Here is a 24,596-nt window from a genome sequence, read left to right as displayed (position 1 = left end):
TCAAGTCCGAGTCATTAAAGAAAATTTCGAGTCGAGTCCGAGAACAAGACTCCACCCGTACCATGTGACGGTGTCTGTTGCTGCCTTTACGTGAAAGCGTCTCTGCTACTGTGTCAGATTAACGTTCCTGCTCCACTGCCCCATTTTAGTTAACAGGCTACAGATAAAAAGCTTGTTCATCGCTCAGCAAGCCCCGCCCACTATCAACAGGGCAAATAACATGAGAGAGGGTTAACACTAGCTAGTTCATCGCTCAGCAAACCCCGCCCACTATCAACAGGGCAAATAACATGAGAGAGGGTTAACACTAGCTAGTTCATCGCTCAGCAAGCCCCGCCCACTATCAACAGAGCAATGAACACAGCACGTCACTTCCTTCTCTGGGTGGAGTTTTACCAAATGACGATTGAAGTTCGAGGTCGTCCCCGTCGTCTCCTCGATAGTTCTTCTACATATGGAACACATCGCAGTGCATTTTTTCCCACTGCACGAGAAGTCTGTATAAGCAAAGCGGACAATCCTAGCGGCGTCTCTCCAGGCATTTTAGCGCCGTTAACGTTAGCTTGTTCCTGTACATGACGTATGAACAGGTGAATGTGCATTCTCTTGCATGAAATTAGAATAAAAATTAATATAGATATAAATATCTTCTGGCAAATTATTATGGCACGTCACAAAAAATAAAGCAAAAATATGAGTCCGAGTCATCAGTGCTCAAGTCCAAGTCAAGTCACGAGTCCTTAAAATTAGGGCACGTGTCAGATTTGAGTCTGAGTCCTGGACTCAAGTAGTACAAGCTTGTAAAGCGCTTTGGGTCAACTCCTGTTTTTAAATACACTGTAGAAATAAAGTGACTTTACTGTACAGAATTTAGCCTTCAGGCTAACTGGAGCCTTTTGCGAGCCCTTTACAGTACTGTTCAACAACTCATAGGTAACTAAACAGAAATGAATTAATAGTTCTTCATTAACACTTATTCCTATTAAATACTACTACTAATAAATTACTCAGGAAGTGTGTTAGTAGAAGTTCAGTATTAACTATGCAGTAATTAATCGAGGTATTAAGCAGTAATTACTGAGTCTCACATTTCTCCTGCAGAACTACTCATTAACTATGGCTAATGATTAATTACTGACCACACGGCTCAGCCTTACCTTCCTCCTGGAGATCTATTACCTAATATACCTCAACATAGTCCAATAGCTGTGTCTGAAATGTAAATGTCTCTATGTGTTATTATAAGTCTCCTTAGGCATGTAACGATATATCATGCAATGATAAATCATGATACAAATTTATGACAATTCGAATCAATGAGACAAAAAATGAATCATGATTATTATCAGGCAGCATAATCTGTTAGTTTTTCCTCACTGTAATTGTGTTGTTTAGACAGCAGAGAGCGCAGTAATGTACAATTGCAATCGGGAATACATGTGACTTCACCATATGCAGAAGTAACACTGCTCTAATGCTGCAAAAACACAATAGACAGATGTAAAATGTGAAAGAGGTGTTGTGTGATTGTGTACAAATAGATTTAATAAGAAATCAGAGCTCTCTTTTTACAGACTGCTGAAAGATAAAGAAAAGAGAAGCAAATGGAGGAAGAACAAATGTTCCTAAAAGTTTATTAAGAAAAGGAATATTTGTTATGAACTTTTTCATTTTTAATAAAAGGAATATTTTAGTTAATAAGCTATTGTATTTTACTCCAACTTCTAAACTGTGGGTAAATAATTACTGTTGGTTATTAAGAAAATGAAACAAAGGTTTTTTTTTAATTTAACAAAAGGAATATTTAAGTTGATAAATAATAGGAAAATAAATGCTGCACTTTTTGGTAATAAAATTTTCGTCATTTAATTTTTTTTTTCAAAAATATCAAAATGTCAAATTTCTCTCTTTGTCAAATACAAAACTGTCACATGAATTTAAAAGTTATATTCTAATTAGCTAAAACAATTAAACAAGAATAAAAACGCTCATATTACATAAAACACAAAGGGGTTTTAAAAAAAAACCTGTCACTTTAAAACAAAGAAAAATAATGAAAAAGCAATGTCATAACTATCATTTACTTTAGTGTTTTACACTCACCAGCCACTTTATTAGGAACACCCCTACATCCCCCACCTATTTCCTGCAGTTCTGTAATCAGTCGATCCCTCGATGCATCAAATCCCACAGATACAAATCAAGAGCTTCAGTTAATGTTCACAATGTTCAAACATCAGAACGGGAAAAATTGTGATCTCAATTTTTGTCTGACTTTCTGTCTCTCACTGTGGTATGGGTGCTGGTTTGAGCCAGATGAGTATTTTTGGTTTGAGTATTTCAGAAACTGCTGATCTCCTCCTGGGGTTTTCACACCCAACAGTCTCTAGAGTTTACACAGAATGGTGCAGAAAACAAAAAACATCACTGAGTGAGTGAGCGACAGTTCTTTGAGTGGAAACAAACGCCTTGTTGATAAGAGAGGGTCAGAGGGAAATGGACAGGAAGGATATAGTAACTCATATCATCACTCTTTACAACCTTGGTGAGCAGAAAAGCATCTCAGCAAGCAACAGCAGAAGAACACATTGGGTTCCGCTCCTGCAGCCAAGAACAGGGATCTTAGAATGCAGGTGAGATGAAAAACTGAAACCAGGGAGAGTTTTGAGAAGTGTAAATCTTTGGAGGATGTATCCATGTGAGATCTTTAACCAGGTCTGGAGAGTGAGAGGAACCAACGATACATCAGGCAAATAATAGATATTAGTTATACAAGTTAATATTTTTTATTTGTAACGGAATACAACATTTTATCGTTAAAGAGTTTAGAGCTAATACCCTACTGCTGCTACTGCAGTGTGTCCTGCTCATCCATGGCATTCCTCCTCAGGTCCCGTAAAACACGCTTCAGGACGCATGTCATTGTCTCATAGACGTCCTGACCATCGGCAACGTTCTCAATCTGGAAAGAGAATCAAACATATGTAGAGCTGAGAAGTTATGACAGGTGTGTATGTCTGTGGCAACGGAGGCGTGGCCAAGCGGCAGTTTGTGAATGGAGGGCGGGGTCAGGGAAGGTAAGTGACTAAGTCATTACACCTGGTGTCCATCAATGTGTGTGGGTGTGTTTGCTTGTTTGTTTGTCGCAGGGATTGAACATAAAAGGAGGGGGAGAGCAGAGAAGAGGAGCTCCCCGACCCCAACGCATGTGTGTGACTGAATGAAAGAATGAATGAAGCTGAAAAGCCAAAATAAGGACAATAAAAAGTGTGTATGTGAACATCACCTCTCGCCTGCCGTGCTTCTGTGCTCCACCCACATCAGGAACTGTTACAGTGGTGCCAAAACCCGGGACGCACAGAAGGGAACCACCCCATGGAGTCCTCCCCATTCGAAGAGCTCATCCTTGCCCTCGCTACCGCCCAGCAGAACCAGCATCAAGTGCTGATTGCCCTCTGAAAGGAACAAGAGCAACGCTTTGTAGACTTGATGCTGGCCCAGCAGGAAAATCGCCAGGTGTTCCGGCATCTGCTTGCGTCAGCAGGGGCATCGACCATCACCGCAGCTGGCACCTTCATGAAGATAGGCCAGCAGGACGATCCGAAAGCGTTCCTCGCCCTCTTCGAACAAGCAGCCAAGGTGTGGGGATGGCTGCTGGAGCAGCGCGCGGCGCGCCTCCTCCCGCTTCTGACTGGTGAGGCACAGCTCGCAGTGCAGCAGCTCCCTGCTGACAGCCGACTGGTGTATGCTGACCTGAAGAATGCCATCCTGCAGTGGGTCGACCACTCCCTGGAACAACATCGCCAGCACTTCCGGAAGCTGGCATTGGAGGAGGTCGGCTGGCCGTTTGCATTCGGCCAGCAACTCTGAGATGCCTGCAGGCGGTGGCTGAGTGCAGAAGACCGCGACACCGACGAGATCATCGATCTGGTGGCACTGGAACAGTTCATCTCTCGACTTCCGGAAGGAACAGCAGAATGGGTCCAGTGTCATCACCCGGTGTCGCTAGGACGAGCCATCGTGCTAGCAGAGGACCATCTGGAGGTGGCTCCGATGGCAGGCAGGCAAGGCATCTCTCCTCGCTTCTCCTCTCTCTCTCTCTCTCTCTCTCTCTCTTCTCCCCCTCTGTCTCTCTTTCCCCTCCCCACCCTGTTCCCCTACCACGGAGGCAGCGTCCGGCTCCACCCCAGCCAGCCTGTCGCACCCATGGTATCCTCCTATCTCCCTCTTCTGTGTCTGTGTTGTCCTCTCCTTAAGTGAGTGACTCCCATAATGCCGGTGCAGAGGGAAAGCCTGGGCCGATGTGCTGGCGCGGCGGGGAGTTGGAGCATCTCCAGACTTGGAGCTCCGCCAGGGAGGTGGGAGCTGTGATCCAAATCCCTGACGTGCCAGAGACCGCCCCCGATCAGGCCAGAATGTATCGCATACCAGTAAGTGTTCAAGGGGATACATATCACGCGTTGGTGGATTCCGGTTGTAATCAGACCTCAATTCACCAACGCCTGGTGCAAGGTGAGACATTGGGGAGAGCACAAGCGGTGAAGGTGTTGTGTGCACGGGGATGTTCACAATTACCCTCTAGTGTCCGTCCATATTCTATTCCGGGGCCAAACGCATAGAATCAAGGCGGTGGTTAACCCTCGTGTCACCCACTCCTTAATTTTGGGAACTGATTGGCCAGGGTTTAAAGAATTGATGGAACACATAATGAGATGTGGGTCCTGCATAAATACTGTACGTCACGGGAAGCTCCCAGTGTGGCACTGACTGGGGAAGCTGTCACAGAGCCATGTCAGCACCGTGTCAGAGCGATGCGAGGAGTGAGGAGCACCCCGCCCCTCCTCCCTCTCTTGGGGATTCCCTTGGGGATTTCCCGTGAGAGCAGTCGCAAGACGAGACTCTGCGGCATGTGTTTGACCAAGTGAGAGTAATCAAAGTTCAAACTCTCCAGCCAAATGTGACGCTGGCCTTCCCTTATTTTGCTATTATTAAGGATAGATTGTACCGAGTGACGCAGGACACTCAAACTGGAGAACAGATAACTCGATTGTTGATCCCAAAGAGCTGTAGGGAACTCGTATTCCATGCGGCTCACTTTAATCCCATAGCTGGACACTTGGGGCAAGGTAAAACACTAGCCTGAATAATGGCCTAGTTCTATTGGCCAGGAATTCACGGGGACATCCATCGGTGGTGTGCGGCGTGCCGCGAATGCCAATTAGTCAATCCTGCGGCCACTCCAAAAGCACCTTTGCACCCTCTCCCTCTAATTGAGACCCCTTTTGAAAGAATTGGGACGGATCTTGTCAGGCCATTAGATTGGTCAGCATGGGGATATCGCTTTATTTTAGTTCTGGTGGACTATGCGACACGATATCCGGAAGCAGTGCCTCTCCGCAATATCTCAGCACGCAGTACTGAGTAAGTGCTCTTCTGCTTTATCTCCTGGGTCGGGATTCTGAAAGAAATCCTGACAGACCAAGGCACTTTGTTTACTGCGCGAGCTGTATGGGTTATTGGGGATTAAGTCTATCCGCACCAGTGTCTATCACCCGAAAACGGATGGCTTAGTGGAGTAACTTAACCAAACACTCAAGAACATAATTCGGAAATTTGTAAGTGAGGACGTACATAATTGAGATAAGTGGCTCAAGTCCCTGTTATTTACAATACAAGAGGTTCCGCAAGCCTCCACGGGGTTTTCTCCATTTCAAATTATTATATGGGCGTAAGCCGCATGGCATTTTGGATGTGCTACGAGAAAATTGGAAGGAGGGACCGTCACCTAGCAAGAATGAAATTCAGTACGTTCTTGACCTGCACGTAAAACTCCACACACTCTCGCACTTAACCCATCCCTGTCCCTGACTCGCCGTGTGACCTTGAAGGGTCCTTGCCACTTGGCGATTAATTTAGAACTCGATGTGGGCAATAATATGAGCAATTTGTCTCCCGGCATGAACTCTCTAAGGCACGTGCCCCTAGATACTGAAAGCAAAGGTTCACATACTTTTGCCACTCACAGATATGTAATATTGGATCATTTTCCTCAATAAATAAATGACCAAGTCTAATATTTTTATCTCATTTGTTTAACTGGGTTCTCTTTATCTACTTTTAGGATTTATGTGAAAATCTGATGATGTTTTAGGTCATATTTATGCAAAAATATAGAAAATTCTAAAGGGTTCACAAACTTTCAAGCACCACTGTATACCTATGATGAAAATTACAGGCCTCTCTCATCTTTTCAAGTGGGAGAACTTGCACAATTGGTGACTGACTAAATACTTTTTTGCCCCACTGTATCTCAATGATATAATAATCTACAGCCATGATTGGCCGCAGCACCCAGAACATCCGAGGGCCGTTCTAAAGTCGCTGTCTAAAGTGCAGGCCTCACAGCTCACCCGAAAAAGTGTGCAATTGGGTGGGTGGAAGTACAGTATCTGGGGTTCCACTTGGGTCATGGGCAGGTGCATCCCCAAATTAACAAGACTGCAGCAACTGGGGCCTGCCCAAGGCCCAAGACCCAAAAGGGGGTGAGACAGTTCCTGGGGCTGGCTGGCTATTATCATAGGTTCATACCTAATTATTTGGACATCACCAGCCCTTTAATCGATCTCATCAAAAAGGGGGCTCCAGATCCGGTCCAGTGGACGGATCAGTGCCAACAGGCATTCTCTAAGGTAAAAGCTGCACTGTGTGGGGGGCCACTTTTGCAGTCCCCTGACTTCTCTCTCCCCTTTATTTTACAGACTGACGCATCAGACAGAGGGCTGGGGGCCGTTTTGTCCCAGAAGGTGGAGGGCGAGGAGCGCCCCGTGCTGTACATCAGCCATAAACTCTCGATGCGTGAAAGCAAGTACAGCACCATCAAGAAAGAGTGCCTTGCCATCAAGTGGGCGGTCCTCACCCTCTGATACTACCTGCTGGGGCGCCCTTTCACACTCTGTTTGGACCATGAGCCCCTCCAATGGCTCCACCACATGAAGGATGCCAATGCGCGGATCATCCGTTGGTATCTCGCCCTCCAGCTGTTTAAGTTCGAGGTGATCCACAGGCCGGGGGCGCAGATGGTGGTGGCGGCCTTCCTGAGTCTGCTTCGGGCCGGACGTCTCCCCGGCATGAGTTGGGCGGTGGGGATATGTGGCAACGGGGGCATGTCCAAGCGGCAGTTTGTGAATGAAGGGCGGGGTTGGGGAAGGTAAGTGGCTAAGTTATTACACCTGTTGTCCATTAATGTGTGTGGGTGTGTTTTTGTTTGTCACAGGGATCGAGCATAAAAGGAGGGGGAGAGCAGAGAAGAGGAGCTCCCTGACCCCAACGCGTGTATGTGACTGAATGAATGAATGAAGCTGAAAAGCCAAAATAAGGACAATAAAAAGTGTGTATGTGAACATCACCTCTTGCCTGCCATGCTTCTGTGCTCCACCCACATCAGGAACTGTTACAAATGTCATTTCCTGAGAAATGTGAAAATAATTTCCAAAATCAAGTCCACACCATTTTCACTGGTACAGACAGGTACAAAGGCTATGCCTCCTTTACTGGGACTGACAGGTAGAGAGAACACACCCCCTTCATTGAAACGCACAAGTAGAGAGGCCACACCTCCTTCACCGAGACTGACTGGTACAGAGGCCACACACCCTTCACTGAGACACACAGAGGCCACACCTCCTTCACTAAGCCAGACAAATACATACAGAGGCCACACCTCCTTCACTAAGCCAGACAAATACATACAGGGGCCACACCTCCTTCACTGGGACTGACAGGTACAGAGACCACATCTATTTACTGAGATGAACAAATACAGAGGCCATGAGTTCTTCACTGGGACTAATGGATACAGAGACCACGCCCCCTCACTGAGGCTTCAGGCACAGAGACCACACCCTTTCCTTTCACTGAGACTCACAGATAGAGAGGCCACGCCTCCTTTGTCAATTTATCGTGATCTTGAAAAATGTCATTGAGAAATTAACAGATACTGTGCATTTTTACTTTTACAGTGTAGAATTAGGAAATAATGATAAAATGGAAAAAATAAAGAATGATCAAATAAATTTATATTTTGTGAAAGTGTCATTAATTACTATGAATAAAATGCAATTTAACACAATAGAAATATGTAAATATAGCCACAAGCATTGATCACTGTGGTCTAAGAACTTTTTGTAAATGAACACCAAATCACAATTACCGCAGACTTTTGGCCAAACAGCTTCCTTTTCCACCTTCACATAACAGACTGTAGATGATGAACTTTACATAATGGAATCTAATTTTGTAATAATTGCTTATTATTCCATTACGTTTTAGGAAATGGTGTCTGAGAAAATTCTTTACAAAACAAAAAGTTTACACTTATTAACCTGCCCCCTAGTGGACAGTTTTCACTAAATTCAGTCACTGATGCACACTGATCAGCCATAACGTTAAAACTACTGGCCTAATACACACACTGTAGGTCTCCTTGTGCCATCAAAACAGCTGTGACATGTCGAAGTCTGGACTCCACAAGACCTCTAAAGGTGTGTGTTGTATCTGGCACCAAGACATTAGCAGCTGATCCTTTCAGTCCTGTAAGTTGTGGGTGGGGCCTCCATGGACCGGACTTGTTTGTCCAGCACATCCCAGAGATGCTCAATCGGATTGAGATTTGGAGAATTTGGAAGTTGAATCAACACTCATTAGGGAATACTGTTCCCATGAAGGGGTGAACTTGGTCTGCAGCAGTGTTTAGGTAGGTGGTACGTGTCAAGGTAACATCCACATGAACACCAGGACTAAAGGTTTCCCAGCAGAACATTACCCAGAGCATCACACCACCTCCGCTGGCTCGCCTTCTTCCCATAGTGCATCCTGGTGCCATCTCTTCTCCAGGTATGTGACCCCCCCCCCCTCCCCACACACACGATATAAAAGAAAATGTGATTCATCAGACCAGGCCTCCTTCTTCCATTACTCCATGGTCCAGTTCTGATGCTCATGTGCCCATTGTTGGTCGTTCAATGGTGTACAGGGGTCAGTATGGTCACTCTGACTGATCTGCAGCTACACAGCTCCAGAGACGCAGCAAGTTGTGATACACTGTGTGTTCTGACTCCTTTCCATCATATCCAGCATTCAGTTTTTTCAGCAGTTTGTGCTACAGGAGCTCTTCTGTTCTTCTGGACTGGACCATACGGGCTAACCTTTGTGCCCCATGCGAATGAATGAGCCTTCGACATCCATGACCCTGTCGCCAGTTCACCGGTTGTCCTTTGGATCCTTGGACCACTTTTGTTTGGCACTAACCACTGCATACCAGGAACACCCCACAAGATGTGCCGTTTTGGAGATGTTCAGACCCAGTCATCTCACCATCACTATTTGTCAAAATCACTCAGATCCTTACACTCGCCCGCTCTTCCTGCTTCCAACACATCAACTTCAAGAACTGACTGTTCTCTTTCTTGCTGCCGAATAAACCTCACCCCTCGACAGGTGCCACTGTAATGAGATCATCAATGTGACTCATGTCACCTGTCAGTGGTTATAATGTTATGGCTGATCACTGTAGATTCTTGGACCCCTAATTAATCTTAAATGTATATAAACTATACAGTGCCTTGCAAAAGTATTCATCCCCCTTGGTGTTTGTCCTGTTTTGTTGCATTACAAGCTGGAATTAAAATGGATTTTTGGAGGGTTAGCACCATTTGATTTACACAACATGCTGACCACTTTAAAGGTACACATTGTTTTTTTTATTGTGACACAAACAATAATTAAGATGAAAAAACAGAAATCTGGAGTGCGCATAAGTATTCACCCCCCAAAAGTCAATGCTTTATAGAGCCACCTTTTGCTGCAATTACAGCTGTAAGTCTGTTGGGGTATGTCTCTATTAGCTTAGCACATCTAGCCACTGGGATTTTTGCCCATTCCTCAAGGCAACACTGCTCCAACTCCTTCAGGTTAGATGGGTTGCGTTGGTGTACAGCAATCTTCAAGTTATGCCACAGATTCTCAATTGGATTGAGGTCTGGGCTTTGATTAGGCCATTCCAAGACATTTAAATGTTTCCCTTTAAAGTGTAGCTTTAGCAGTATGTTTAGGGTCATTGTCCTGCTGGAACATGAACCTTCATCCCAGTCTCAAACCTCTGGCCGACTCAAACAGGTTTTCCTCCAGAATTGCCCTGTATTTAGTGCCATCCATCTTTCCTTCAGTCCTGACCAGCTGTCCTGTCCCTGCAGATGAAAAACATCCCCACAGCATGATGCTGCCACCACCATGCTTCACTGTAGGAACGGTGTTCTCAGGGTGTTGGGTTTGCACCACACATGGTGTTTCCCATGATGGTCAAAAAGATCAATTTTAGTCTCATTTGACCAGAGAATCTTCTTCCATGTGTTTGGGGAGTCTGCCACATGCTGCTGGGAAATCCCCAAACGTGATTTTTTAAGCAGTGACTTTTTTCTGGCCACTCTTCCATAAAGCCCCACCCACTCTGTGGAGTGTACAGCTTAAAGTGGTCCTATGGACAGATACTCCCATCTCCACTGTGGATCTCTGCAGCTCCTTCAGTGTTATCTTTGGTATCTTTGTTGCATCTCTGATTAATGCCCTTCTTGCCCGGTCTGTGAATTTTGGTGGGCAGGGCCTTCTCTTGTCAGGTTTGTAGTGGTGCCATATTCTTTCCATTTTGCTATAGTGGATTTAATGGTGCTCCCTGGGATATTCAAAGTTTGGGATATTTTTTATAACCCAACCCTGATCTATACTTCTCCACAACTTTGTCTCTGACCTGTTTGGAGGCTCCTTGGTTTTCATGTTGCTCGCTTAGTAGTGCTGCAGAGTCAGGGTCCTTCCAGAACAGGTTGATTTATACAGACATCATGTGACAGATCATGTGACACTTTGATTGCACACAGGTGGATCTTAATCAACTAATTATGTGAATTATGAAGTGAATTGGTTGGAGCAGCTCTTATTTGGGGGTTTCATATGAAAGGGGGTGAATACTTATGCACAGTCCAGATTTCTGTTTTTTCATCTTAATTATTGTTTGCGTCACAATAAAAAAAACAGTGTGCACCTTTAAAGTGGTCGGCATGTTGTGTAACTCAAATGGTGCTAACCATCCAAAAATCCATTTTAATTCCTGCTTATAATGCAACAAAACAGGACAAACACCAAGGGGGTGAATACTTTTGCAAGGCACTGTGTATATATAAATGTAATGTATATAAATTATATGTTATATAAACTACAGAATAACACACACCCATGTAAACGCCTTTATTATTCGCTCCACAAACGCCTCTTCCACCTCTTCAGGCATCACCAGCAGATGAGCGAAACAGTCCAACACACACAGCAGCGTTTCTCTCGAAGCCTGGATGAAAGAATTCAATCACATCTGCAGTTAAAAAGCAGGATTCTTTCAAAAGTGTGCACATTCCCATCAAATTCATAAACCTGCAAGCACTGATTAACATGATTTACACTGTTCTTATGAGTAGATTTCCTTCGTTCTGGACTTTATTTTTTATATATTTTTCTTTTTAATTTGTTTTATTTCTTTTTGTGACTACTTTGTGATTTTCTTTTTACTTCTGACTTTCTTTCTTTCTTTTACTTTTTTCTATGAATCTTTCTTTCTTTCTTTCTTTCTTTCTTTCTTTCTTTGTATGTGACTGTTCTTTGGGACATGACTTTCCTGCTGATAGTAAACATTTATTGTATGCTATTTTTCATGAGAATTTTTTTTTACATGATGTTTTAAAGTGGAATTTAATTTACATAAAATTATTTTCCGCAATTTAAACTTGTATGTAATGTTTTAGCCTGGATTGAACTAATCATTAAAATTATATAGTTTTGCTGGGACAATAAATTTTAAATTAAGAATTAAACTTAAACTCTTTAGAGGAGCAATTTCAAAAAAGCAAACAAAAAATATAAATAAAATAGGTGCTTCATTAATTCACCCAATCAGCATTCAACGAAGTTCTTATAGAATCTGAATTTAATGCAAAATGTCTTTTTATTATTATTTTTTATGTTTTGTGCTGCATTTAAATTCCATACAGCTGGTTATTTAAATTGAAAATTAAAATTCAGTTTTTTAATTTCAACTTCAAAATGCGAAATGTAAAAATAAAGCAGATGAATTAATTCAGATTTACAAAATCCAACTCTAAATCCTGCTCAGTATCTGATTTCAGTGGAAATGAGAGGTTTCTTACCGGCGGGAGTGAATTTAAGATGATCTTTTGATCCGTGTTTTGCTGTTTCAGTGTCTGAACGTCTGTAACTGAGATAACGGGTTCCTTTAGCTGCTCGAACCAGGACCACAGGATTCCCGTCAGGACAAACGGATCTCTCTCCAAACACAGACGCTCGAATCCTCCCTGAGAGTTCAGATCCATCTGCCGGGACACACAACACATCTGGGGTTTATACACACACACACACACACACACACACTATACAACGACTTTGTGCTTTTATACAGTACTTCTACTCTACTGTGTGTAAAATTTGCAGAAAGAAAGAAAATCACAAAGAAAGAAGGGAAGAAAGAAAGAAAAAGAAATATTTAAGAAGTAAGAACCATCAGAAAAGGAAGAAAGTCACAAAGACATGTAGAAAAATGTCAGAGAGAAATAAAGACAAAAATAATTGCATCATGGTCACAAAAAAAAATCACTTAGAAAGTCACAGAAAGAAAAAACAAGGAAGTTTCAAATGAAGGATATAAAGTTAATATAGAAAGAAATAGAAAGGTAGAAATTTAAAAGTGAGTAATTACTGAATACTGAAATGAAAGAAAGAAAGAAAGAAAGAAAGAAAGAAAGAAAGAAAGAAAGAAAAGGGGAAAGTTACAAATTAATATTCAAAAATGTCACAAAATGGGCAAAAGTCAGAAAGAAATTCATAAAAAGTTGCAAAAAAGAAAATTACAAAAAACCCCTCACAAACAAAAAAGGGACATACAGTAAAGAAAATGTAAGAATAAGCATTTAGGATTACAAAAAAGTCACAATAGAAAGAAAGAAAGAAAGAAAGAAAGAAAGAAAGAAAGAAAGAAAGAAAGAAAGAAAGAAAATCACAGTCACAAAAAGAAAGAAAACAAAACAGTTACAAATTAAAGAGAAAGAAATGTACAAAAAATAATGTCCAGAAAGAAAGAAAGAAAGAAAGAAAGAAGTCTGTAATGTAATGAGGCGTGTTTGTGCTCCATACCTGCCAGCTCCTCACTTTGAGGACGTGCTCCTCTTTTCCATCGTGGTTCAGGTCGAGTGCGAGTGACTGAGCCACCAGCAGACGCCGAGCCTCCAGACTCAGCTCTGACTGGATGGTGAGGAACGGCACCTCTGATACCTGAACCTCCTCCACCTTTTCTTCCTCCTCCTCCTCCTCCTCCTCATCATCATCATCATCCTCCTCATCATCATCATCATCATCCTCATCATCACCTCCTTTATGGTTCCTTTTATTCCCATCAGGACCATTCTTCCACACCAGCACCTTTGAGAACCTCGTCATCTTCTCCATTTGTTTAGAGACACCGAGCGATTGACTGCGCTGCAGGACGAACTGACACCGAGTCTTCAGAAGAGAATGTCCTTCTTCCTGTTCCATTTGTGACTTTAGTTCCCAGAGGCTGCTGCAGGAACCATAGGTTGACAAATCCCTCAGGGTGCCATGACGGGCATCAGGGCAGTTAGGGGACATGTTGATTTGAGATGCAGACTTCCTTCCAGAATTAGCTAAAATGGGAAGGTGGTTTCCTGAGATGTTTAGCACATCAAAGTGCCTGAGCAGATTTGAGTCGCTGTAGCTGAGGTTCTTGTGAGCATAGTGAAGAGGCAGTTGGGAGCTGTGCTTAGGAATTGCAAATGGACCAGGAAGTCGAGGCAGACTGAAATTAATCGCTCCCACCCTGATGTGGCTGCTGATCTGAGGTTCTGACCTTCTGGCATTAAAGCAAACCGAGCTCTCATCATCAGATATCACGTCTGGAACCTCGAGAACATCCTCCTCAATGACCTGCCGGTTCTCTGCAATGTCCAACAGGAGCTTGCAGATAAGTGGCATGAGCTTTGGTATGTATCTCAGCTGCCGTGCTTCGTCTCCATGCAGGATGTGTTTCTGACGAATCAGGAACTGGGGAAGTGTGACAGGATTGGCTCTGGGATGAGCGTAGGCAAACACGTTCCTCAGTGGAATCAAGAACTTTGCGAAGTTCTGAACACATGCCAGCTGTCCTCTGGTCTGGATGGAGTTTGGCCGTTTGGATCGCACTAATAAAATGGCCTGGTTGGCGGTCATGCGTGAAGTGAACACCAAGAAACAGGCGAGTAAGACACCTGTGGAACCGGTCACCTTGATTAAAATAACCATGTGAAAATTACACCAATGTGTAAGAACGGTAAGGTACCTGTTCTCCCGAGTCCTGCGTGACAGTGAACTGCGATTTTCCCCTCTTGCATGGAGAAGCTCATGACTTTCACCATGTCCAGGATTGCACTGAGGGAGGCCACACCATAGTCATTCCATCCAAAGTTGTAAAAATAAACTGCAACACCAGAGCCATGTCATTAGGACACCATCTATAATAATTACTGCACATCCTCAAGAACATGTGTGGGCAGTGGAACCTCAGTAACCCCTCACCACCAACTCAGATACATTCCAAAGAAAAGCTTTGGGCCTGTAATTGGAAGATCACAAGTTTGAATCCCAGTGATGCCACAGCCAGAGTCTAAAGAGCAAAACTGGATGGGAGGGGCATTCTATCACTTTCCTGTCAATCACAGTGATGCTAGCCAATCATAGGTGTCTGCAAGCTTATGTATGAGGAAGAGGGCAGATAGCGCCTTCGTCTAAGAGTCTTTCACAGCCTCATGATGCAGCATGAGCAGCCGTTCAAAAAGATGCATAGGTTGCACACACAGACCTCCCCCCCAAAAATCCCCAACAACAACAAAAACAAGCAAACAAACCCATATTCTTAACAGACGGTGCCTACTTTTCAACCTTACTTGCAAGCTTTATGAAGAATTGCTATGATTTAGAAAGTAAGTAAGAAAAAAATTGGCTGAAGAACTTCTTAACCTATTCAACCACACCCACAAACGAAACTACATGAGACACTAGAAAGTTGGTGCTCTTGGCAGAGTTACTGGTTGGCTGTTTTGTTGTAGAAATCAGAATAAAATTGGATTATAGCAGGAATCTTGAAATCCAACATCTTTATGGAGGTCATTATTCCAGATCTCTGAGATGCAACTTTGTGAAGCCAGAAGATAATCTATTACTGAATTTCTAGGACATTAGTCCTCATGAGTTCTCCACCTTAGCATGTGAATGCTTTCCTTTTATTTGGGAAAGTCAGGGATCTATCAGCCTCGTATACGATGTCAGTATAAATGATGGTTTATGAGTTCATCACTCACTGCCAGCCTCCATGAAGGTCTCAGGCCGGTAGGTGAAGCCGCTGTCTGGCTCTAGCGGGTTTCCACAGTCAGCATGTTCGCCGGGTCGCTGCAGGTTAACGACTGTCCTCAAACCACACCTTAACAAGGACAGACACAGAGTTAATAAGACTAAACCTGAGCTAGCAATGTTAAGAACTAATGAGTTGGAATTCTGAAGCCTTTGGTTACCTTTGGAATTGATCAATGACGTTGTACCTTTCTATGATTTCAGTAGAAGGTCGTGCCATGGCCAGCAAGTTGTCCGTGATCCTAAACAGGCAAGAATCTGGTAAAAATATTAGCTTTACAAAATAACTTAAAATTATGATTGGAGGCGTTTGCTCTTAATCTAATCAACATTTCAGTCTGGAGATATTTACAATCAATCAGTCAACGGCTGCGTTCCATTCTGAAGCGATCATCACTCTGCCCTACTCACTTATCGCTGTGCTAAGGCTGGAAGTAACGGAACTTCATAATATCCGATTACCGATATGCTGCATGTGTGTAATGTTGGCTAATTTGACAGGCTGAAATGTTATTAATGTGAGATAGGGAAAAAAAGGGCGTGGTTTCCAGGGGATCAGTTCATTTTCAAGAGTTCAAAACACTTATGCAAATGTCAATCATTCTCCATTCATATGTCAGTGATGTGCTGTTTTTATTGATTGCTCATTTGGAGTATTTTTGCGTGATTACTCTTAACGGCAAACTCCTATGCAAATCCATGAAAGGTGGCAGGTGTGGAAGGAGTGTGTGAATGGAGTGACGTCCCATCCAGGGTGTAGTCGCTCTCTGGAGCCAGTGTTCCCAGGATAGGCTCTGGATCCACAATGATCCAACACCACTTACTGAAAACGAATGAATAAATTTTATTAAATGTTTACTGATTTTATAAATTTATTTCAGCTTGGAACACTGCTGTGGGCGTGTCCTTCTGAGTGTAGGTGCTGTTACTTTAGAATGGACCACTCCACACCCCAAAATCTTTTTCACAGTTGTATAAAATGGACCATGGTTCATTTCAGGTACCAGGAGGAGTAAAGTCCTCTGATGGCCTGTTGGTCTTCACTCCAGCGTGATGGGTCTTCGTACTTGCAGGCTCGGCCTCCGCATCCGAAGGAGCACTGCATGTGGGTGGGGATCACATAGCGTAGCGTCTCTCCAACCAGCGTGTACTTCGCTGTGGCCATCGCCATTCTTACTGCAAAACAGGAAACTGTCAATGTCACCACAAACCTGCATTGAATCTTGGGGCTTATTTTGTGCTTCAAGCCTTCAACTAAACACCACGAGGACTGAGTGTGGAATGGTAACGGCGGGAGAACTCTGAGAACTACAGCTGGAGTTGTGGGTGGCTTCTGCTCTGTGCTAGACAGGAGAACCCTAAAAGTATCATTAGATGCTTTCAGACTGGAGAAAATTTAGTTCTTAGAACTGTTGGAGGAAGTTCCTCTTTTTCAGGAGCTGAGAACGATCTTAGTTCTTAGAACATTGCTTTGATGGACTGTTTTCAGCTCCTACTTCAGGGTTGGTTCTCTTCCAGCACAAAAGGAACCATGAGTGATGTAATTGTACCTTGATTGGTCAAACACAAGCCAGTGCAGCACCTTTAACCACCATTTAAAAAAGTCTGTGTATTGACTGAGTCATGATTTTGATGCATCTCAGTGAAATATAATAATCTTCACTAGCATTTCCTGCTAATGTCACTCCAGCGTTCCTCCTGCTACTGTAACTTAGCTACCGGGCACCACCCAAACTGATAATCACATCATCAGTTTTTCTTTAGCTGATCAGAGACAAGCTACGCCACCACTCTTGTCAGAGCAGTTGGGGGTTAGGTGTCTTGCTCAAGGGCACTTCAGCCATTCCTGCTGGTCCAGGGAATCAAACCAGTGATCTTTTGGTTCCAAAGCTGATTCTCTAACCATTAGGTCACTGGTTCCCCATTCCTACTGGTGGTGCGAATGCAAACAGAAAAAAGCTCTTGAAAGCATGAAGTTCTCAGGGAAGATTCCCAGTTCCTCTCAATGAGTCCTTAGAACTATTTGTTCCAAAAGCACCTGAGAAGCCTTTGGTGGGAGTGAAAATGAAGAGATGAAATGGATATATAGTTTAAATGAACCAGGTAGAAAGCAGAGCTTTAGGTGTGGTGTTTCTCTCAAATGTCAGTTATTTCATGACTTAATTTTCTAAGCAAGATCTTTCACCAAGGAGAAGTCATGGTTCTAAAGTTTATACTCAACTGCAGCTCCATATTCTGTGCAGTTCCTCAGTGGTTCTTTGGATGGTTAATAGTTTTAACTCCACTTGGAGCCACTCTTTACTGAAAGAGAACCCCACCACCACCACCACCACACCCCATTTAAAGTTTTCCATAGAATCTTGAAATTTTCCTCCAACCAGACAAACCTAATTTCAGGCACTGTGGAGGAAATCTTAAATTACAAATGATAGGTTCTTTGAATAACAGTTCTGGGCTTTGTATGAAGGTTCTACTTGAAAGCACCTTGTTGTAGGCTTCAGTATAGAACTTTGAATGGTTCCACCAACATTCACTGCAACCAACTAAATATACGTGTTTTAGATTTCATGATTTCTTTTCCCTGACTTATAGCTTCAGTTTGAAGTTTTTCAACATCTTCAGGACAGATGAGTTTATGCTTCTTCTTTACGGTTTCTCAGCAACATGATGGAATAAGCTGCTTTTTAAAAAAAAAATCTTATTAACTTCAAGAGAGAGAACAAAGAGAGTCTGGTGAGGGAACGACTGTTTATCGCTGCTGTAACGTCAGTGAGAGCAGGAACTAACGTGTTTCATTAACATTAAATGCAACTATAAAGGGATAAAAAGTATGATGGATAAAAAGCAAACTGCTGTAGTATAAGAGGAAAGTAATTGATGTTGGCGTGGTAACTCCACTCCATCACACCACCCAGTCATTGATTATTTTCCTAAAACAGCATTCCTTATTCATTCACCAGTCCAAAATCTTAAAAGAGGTTCCATGTGAAAATGACTATTTATTATACAGTGCATGAACACAAAAACAAACAATCTACAGTTTCGACTAAGGGTTAATCTTGTAACACATATCGCTGCACACACAGTACTGTGCAAAAGTTTTAGCCCCTCAATTTTTTCCCCATCCAAACTTTGTTATAGATTTCTATTTTATGACTTCTACATTATGGGCGGCACGGTGGTGTAGTGGTTAGCGCTGTCACCTCACAGCAAGAAGGTCCGGGTTCGAGCCCAGCAGCCGGCGAGGGCCTTTCTGTGCAGAGTTTGCATGTTCTCCCCGTGTCCGCGTGGGTTTCCTCCGGGTGCTCCGGTTTCCCCCACAGTCCAAAGACATGCAGGTTAGGTTAACTGGTGACTCTAAATTGAGCGTAGGTGTGAATGTGAGTGTGAATGGTTGTCTGTGTCTATGTGTCAGCCCTGTGATGACCTGGCGACTTGTCCAGGGTGAACCCCGCCTTTCGCCTGTAGTCAGCTGGGATAGGCTCCAGCTTGCCTGCGACCCTGTAGAACAGGATAAAGCAGCTACAGATAATGGATGGATGGATGGACTTCTACATTATCGAGTCAAAATATTACAAAAATATTTTAGAGTCCAAATGCTCAGTTTTTTTCCAGCACAAAATTAAATGTTACACCAAAAGAAGTTTGTATCTGAGCAGCGTATTCCATAAGAGACACTTTCCAGATGAAAAAAGAAAGCATAATGAAGGCTGCTGGGTTTTGGTGTAAAATGAAGAAGTGAGTGTGACAGTCAAAGTGTCCAGAAGAACTGCGGCTGGTTCTGTAAGATGCTCAGGAAAACCTACAGATCATTTCCACATAAAACTGACCTCACTGGGCCGGAGACATACATATACACACACATTATATATATATATATATATATATATATATATATATATATATATATATATATATATATATACACACACACACATACACACACACACACATACATACATTATATATATATATATATATATATATATATATATATATATATACACATACATACATACATACATACACACACACACACATATATATATATATATATTTTTTTAAAGCAAAGGGTTGTCTCACACCAAATACTGACTGTTTATAGTATTTTTTAATGTTGAAACATTTCATTTCTTTATTTTAAGCCGTTTTTGGTCGACAGCATTTCTTTACATGTGCCTGAGACTTTTGCACAGAACTGTGTGTATATATAAATATGCAAATAAGAAGCAAATTATCTCTGTTTTTTAGCTGTAGCCAGAAAAACGTGTTGGTTATTTTTAAAAACGTACCAGACTCCATGTTGTTCAGAAGGAAAACAGCAGAAAGACACCAAGACTGACTCCAACCTCCATTATAATATCTGTAAACCAAAATGCAGGTTGAAAAATTAACACTAAAAACTTTTAAATATAATTTTAGACAAAAACTTACAACATCATACCTACAGAGGAATTTGATGAATCTGAGCAAGTGAGGAATAACAAGATTGGACTGAGGATCTTTGTACAGTATGTATCCACTGGATATAACTTTAATTGAATTTACTGTAGAGTCAAATAGAAAAAGGTTTTTTAAATTATTATTTTTAATGATTTGCATCACATGCATGGTCACATTCTCTTTTTTAACTACTACAATAAAACAGTAAATGTTCTGCTGCTCTCCTAGATCTGATTGAATGACTTCAGAAAAATAAATCAATAAAGTTTACCTGTAAAATCAAGGAGCTGTGCTTCAGGTTTCTCGGATGTTCACAGAATCTTGGATCTTTAAAGGTGAATTCAAACCATCAAGAAAAAAAAAGATTTGGTCTGATCGTTCAGTATTTCTGCAGCATCTCGTCTGATCATCGTGCCTTCTTCATATCCAGCGTGAAGCTTTATAATTCAGTGTTAAAATGAAAAGTCCAAACCACTTCAACACAAACATGTTTAAAAACGTATAGCACAGGCTGAAGGTCTGGAGAGAAACGAGGCCACTATTTCTGACTCCTAGTTTAAGCCACTAATCCACTTATTCCTGAAACAGCATGAGAAAGTCACCGATCACAAAGAACCACAACTGATCCTCATCGTTTATCCTCTTATTTCATTTTGCTTTGAACTTGGTCATGGTTTACTAACGTTTGCTGCATTAATTAACCTTGACAAAAAATGTATTAACCTCATTATGAAATCTGGATTCTGATTGGTCAGAAGGTGTTGATTCATTTTCCTATAACAGCAGCTCTGACAGCATGCAGATGCTCCACATAAACAAATTAAAACTTTTTCACCTCAAAGTCTTTCAGATTTATACTTGAAGTATTATAATTTTTTAATATGGATACTTTATTCTCAAAATATTACAACTTTATATCTCTTCTTATCAGAATCCACAACGTTCTACTTTTCTCTCGATGCTCCTCGTTTATTTCTGAAATGGTGTGACCTTTAGTGTAAAAAACAAAAAAAAGGTAACAGTAACTCAGTGTGATCACATGACACCACAATAATTACACACACTGACAGAATATAATATAATATACATCTTTTATTACAATCAGGCTTCATCACATCATAATCTAGCAAAGATATTCATAAACATCGTCATGTGGTTATTTGATTTGTGTTAAAAATGTTGTAGATGATAAAAAACTGGCCCCAACAGTCAGCATTTTAGGAGAGTACAGCATCAAGAATTAAAACAAAACAAAAAAACAGCCATCAAAAAATTACAGTAGCGATTCCGCTGCTTTTACACTCAGTGCTTTTTCGTTAACCTTCAGCAGACATTTTACATACCGACACAACAACCAGCGCGCCAACATAAACACTACTGAGACACTGAATCAGCTGTGTGATCACTGATACCCCTTTTCCACCAAATCAGTTCCAGGGCTGGTTCGGGGCCAGTGCTGGTGCTGGTTCACAACTCGTTCAACTTGCGAGCCAGCTGAGAACCAGTTTGCTTTTCCATAGCTCGCGGTGCTAAGGGGAGCCACGTCATTACGTCGCTGTATACATCAGTTACGTCGCTGTACATGTCAGTTACGTCGCTGCATTTGCATAAACCTTGGCGCAAATTTCGAAGCAACAACAACAACACGGAGAACAAGAAGCAGCATCAACAATAATAATGGATGACTTCGCGTTTGTACAGCTGCTGCTTCTCGTCGCTTAAAAATGGCGACCTTTCGCGGTCTTGCTATTGTTGTCGTTCTTAACAACTCCGCCCCCCTGCTGACATAAGCGGTTCTTTCCTCTGGCCCAGCAAAGAGTTGCAACCCGTTTTTCTGGCCCCAGAGCCAGTTCTTTGTCAGTGGAAACAGAAAACCCGGTTCCAAACTAAGCACTGGCCCCGAACCAGCCCTGGAACTGATTTGGTGGAAAAGGGGCATTAGAGATTCACCAGCGTGGACACTTAGGGATTCATCTGTGTGTTCACCAAGTGAATCACCAAGTGAACCACTACTGAATCATCTGTGTGATCATTTAACGAATCACCTGGGTGAACACCTAGTGAATCATTTCATGAATCATCTGTGTGATCATTTAGTGAATCATCTGTGTGATCATTTAGTGAATCACCTGGGTGAACACCTAGTGAATCATTTAGTGAATCATCTGTGTGATCATTTAGTGAATCATCTGGGTGAATACCTAGTGAATCATTTCGTGAATCATCTGTGTGATCATTTAACAAATCACCTGGGTGAACACCTAGTGAATCATTTAGGGAATCATCTGTGTGATCATTTAGTGAATCACCTGGGTGAACACCTAGTGAATCATTTAGTGAATCATGTGTGATCACCTTGTGAATTGTCTGCGTGATCATTTAGTGAATCATCTAGTGAATCAAGAGCAGGAGAGATTTAGTGAATCATCATTGTCTGTATGATCACCTGGTGAATCACCTGGGTAGTGATACATGGTTATACTGTTTAATTTAAATCCCTTTGTGTAAACGGTGGAGATTTATAATGAATCAGTGCTCTGGCAGAATGTTCTCAGTGCTGGTGAAGGACATGTTCCAGCTCTCTCTAGTCTGTTGATGGTTGAGTCCCATTTTTTTGGTTCTTCATTTCTTCTTCTTTTTCTGATTTCCTTTGAGAGAGCAGATCATGAGTTCCTGTCCATCGTTCACATTTGGAAAATAACATTCATCAATTTATTAATTTAACACCAGCTCTGTCATTTTCAAAAGCACATTTGTCAAAAGTTTGTTCCCCCCAATCGCTGTATTTCTGGCCAATGAATGAGCGTTCTATGACTGATTGTTAGCCCCGCCCCCTTTTTTTGCATTTGGTTTATTCTATGCAGTGTGAAACTGAACCAGATGAAGACTCGCCAAAAAGACTAGTAAATGTGAAAGCACTCTTAGACAGAACCTGACACTGATGACATCACGGCGCTGTCTCACCTGAAGGACCCCAGATTGCACGGTTGAGTTTCTCTCCCAGCAGGTACAGAGGAGCCATGCTGAGAGACGCCATGCTGAGGAACACGACGAGGCCTGCAGGACTGAGGTGAGCCATGATGGGGTAAATCCAGATCCCTGATGCATGACGCACCCACAACACCCTAAATTATAAAGAAACACACACACACACACACACACACACACACACACACACACACACACACACACAAAACACTGGGATAAATACACTGTTAGAGACACAGAGCTAAAACACGAGATCATCATTAATCTATAAAAATGATCAAACTCCAAACATTTATAAATGCTGAATCGTTAAAAATAATTAAAAGCAATCTTTTAGAATGATCTAGATCAGGGGTTTTCAAATTATTTCAGACCAAAAGGACCAAATTGAAAAAAAAAAAAACCCTCCCAAAACCTCATGGGCCACCGAAGTCCCCAGAAGGTTGATCCCCAGAACAACAGGCCTCCGTCAACAGGATATTACAAATACCAGCTGAATTAAATGCGAGTTTTCAGGTTGGCTGTGCACCCAAACATCTGTCAAACATTTCTCTTTGAAAATCTCTTCACTGATCATCTGACACGATGTCCAGAAGGCTGCCAACCTCTCCTGGTGAAAGCTTGGAACTGATATGCTCAATGTGTTGTAGGTATCATGCCGCCATCTTGTGTCAGAACTACAATTCCCAGGCAACTTCCGTGTGACCTACGTCACGCGTGGGCGGGATCATCTACGTCATCATACATGCACGCATAAAACAATGGGACAACGCTTCCATCTTGGTCTCTCACGTCTAGCTTCCGATGAATCTGGACGTATAAAGAGGCGCTCTCCACCCAAAAAGACGTCTTCTTTCTTGCAAGATCCATCACTCAGCGCGATTTTCTTTCTTACCCTTGGCAAAGGTAAACTCTAGAGTCGCGCGATCTTTAAACTCAACCTGAGTTACAACCGGTTTACTTGCATTAGAAGTGACGTCACGACTGCAGCCCAGGCAGTTAAAAGTTAAGAAGCGATTGAATCCTTTTTAACTCAAAAGCGCTGTGCACAGGCTTTTAGATAGAGGGGCGTCTGGGCGTCTTTTCGACGCCCTGTACTGAAAAAAACAAGAAATTGGACGCCCTACTTTTTAGTACGACGCCCTAAAGACGCCCTAATATTTCCGCCCGTGTTATGTCCGGTAACTTAGCTGAATATGTTAAAAAATCGCCGAGTCTGAGCTTTCCGAGGATCTACAAGCTTTGTTGACACCGCCATTTTGGAAATTTCAGAAGTCTCGCTTTGACAGCTGTCTTTCCCGAAGACGCCCAGGGTTACCATAGCAACAGCACGAGCCCAGAGTACAAAATATAGGCACCCGCCGCAGAGCTACAGAAACACGCGTTTCTATGGCTGCACTAATTTCAAAGTTGTGAGAGCCCTCGTTATAAATAAATGGGTTATTAAATAAATTTGGTGTACAAAGCACTTGTAATATGCGTTCCCAGAGCAGAGGGGGAAAAGATGTATGCCTAGGAGACACTGGCATAAATATCCAGACAATATAGCCGTAGACTATATTGCCGCAGCTAAATGTGGAATGTAGTCTATAGAAAACCGGCCTTACCTGACATGTTATTTATCCCGAATAAATCCTTTTAACAGTAAATAACAC

The 24,596-nt window shown here is 42.4% G+C and overlaps 2 protein-coding genes across 6 annotated transcripts in view; both read right to left on the bottom strand.

Moving 5' to 3' along the window:
• Nucleotides 1-1,936: 1,936 nt before the first annotated feature.
• Nucleotides 1,937-20,688, bottom strand: ptpdc1b (protein tyrosine phosphatase domain containing 1b). 4 transcript variants are annotated; one of them, XM_060937127.1, is made up of 12 exons: nt 20,225-20,688; nt 19,959-20,057; nt 19,803-19,873; nt 16,515-16,686; nt 15,672-15,752; nt 15,462-15,580; nt 14,444-14,581; nt 13,246-14,372; nt 12,246-12,428; nt 11,282-11,392; nt 2,839-2,962; nt 1,937-2,717 (listed from the first exon to the last, which is right to left on the bottom strand). In XM_060937127.1, exons 3-11 carry the CDS (start codon nt 19,810-19,812, stop codon nt 2,849-2,851), a joined length of 2,055 nt encoding a protein of 684 aa, XP_060793110.1. In that variant the 5' UTR covers nt 19,813-19,873; nt 19,959-20,057; nt 20,225-20,688; the 3' UTR covers nt 1,937-2,717; nt 2,839-2,848. The 4 variants fall into 4 exon arrangements, with proteins under 4 accessions (XP_060793110.1, XP_060793109.1, XP_060793108.1 ...); XM_060937126.1 differs by having other exon boundaries at nt 19,955-20,688; XM_060937125.1 differs by having other exon boundaries at nt 19,803-20,688.
• A 342-nt stretch (nt 20,689-21,030) lies between these two features.
• Nucleotides 21,031-24,596, bottom strand: part of adtrp1 (androgen dependent TFPI regulating protein 1) — a 42,971-nt gene continuing 39,405 nt past the window's right edge. Inside the window, exons 5-6 of one of the 2 annotated variants that reach the window (XM_060937129.1) lie at nt 22,918-23,078; nt 21,031-22,626 (exon numbers count right to left, since the gene is read on the bottom strand). In XM_060937129.1, the coding sequence (XP_060793112.1) occupies nt 22,538-22,626; nt 22,918-23,078 (250 nt within the window). In that variant the 3' untranslated portion in view covers nt 21,031-22,537. The remainder of the gene's footprint in view (nt 22,627-22,917; nt 23,079-24,596) is intronic. The other variant, XM_060937130.1, reaches the window with a different exon arrangement.

Source organism: Neoarius graeffei, chromosome 13, assembly GCF_027579695.1.
Source record: "Neoarius graeffei isolate fNeoGra1 chromosome 13, fNeoGra1.pri, whole genome shotgun sequence".
In the NCBI taxonomy this organism is placed as follows: domain Eukaryota; kingdom Metazoa; phylum Chordata; class Actinopteri; order Siluriformes; family Ariidae; genus Neoarius; species Neoarius graeffei.
The sequence above is the reverse complement of the archived record's forward strand: the minus strand, read 5'-3'. Positions and strand labels throughout refer to the sequence as shown.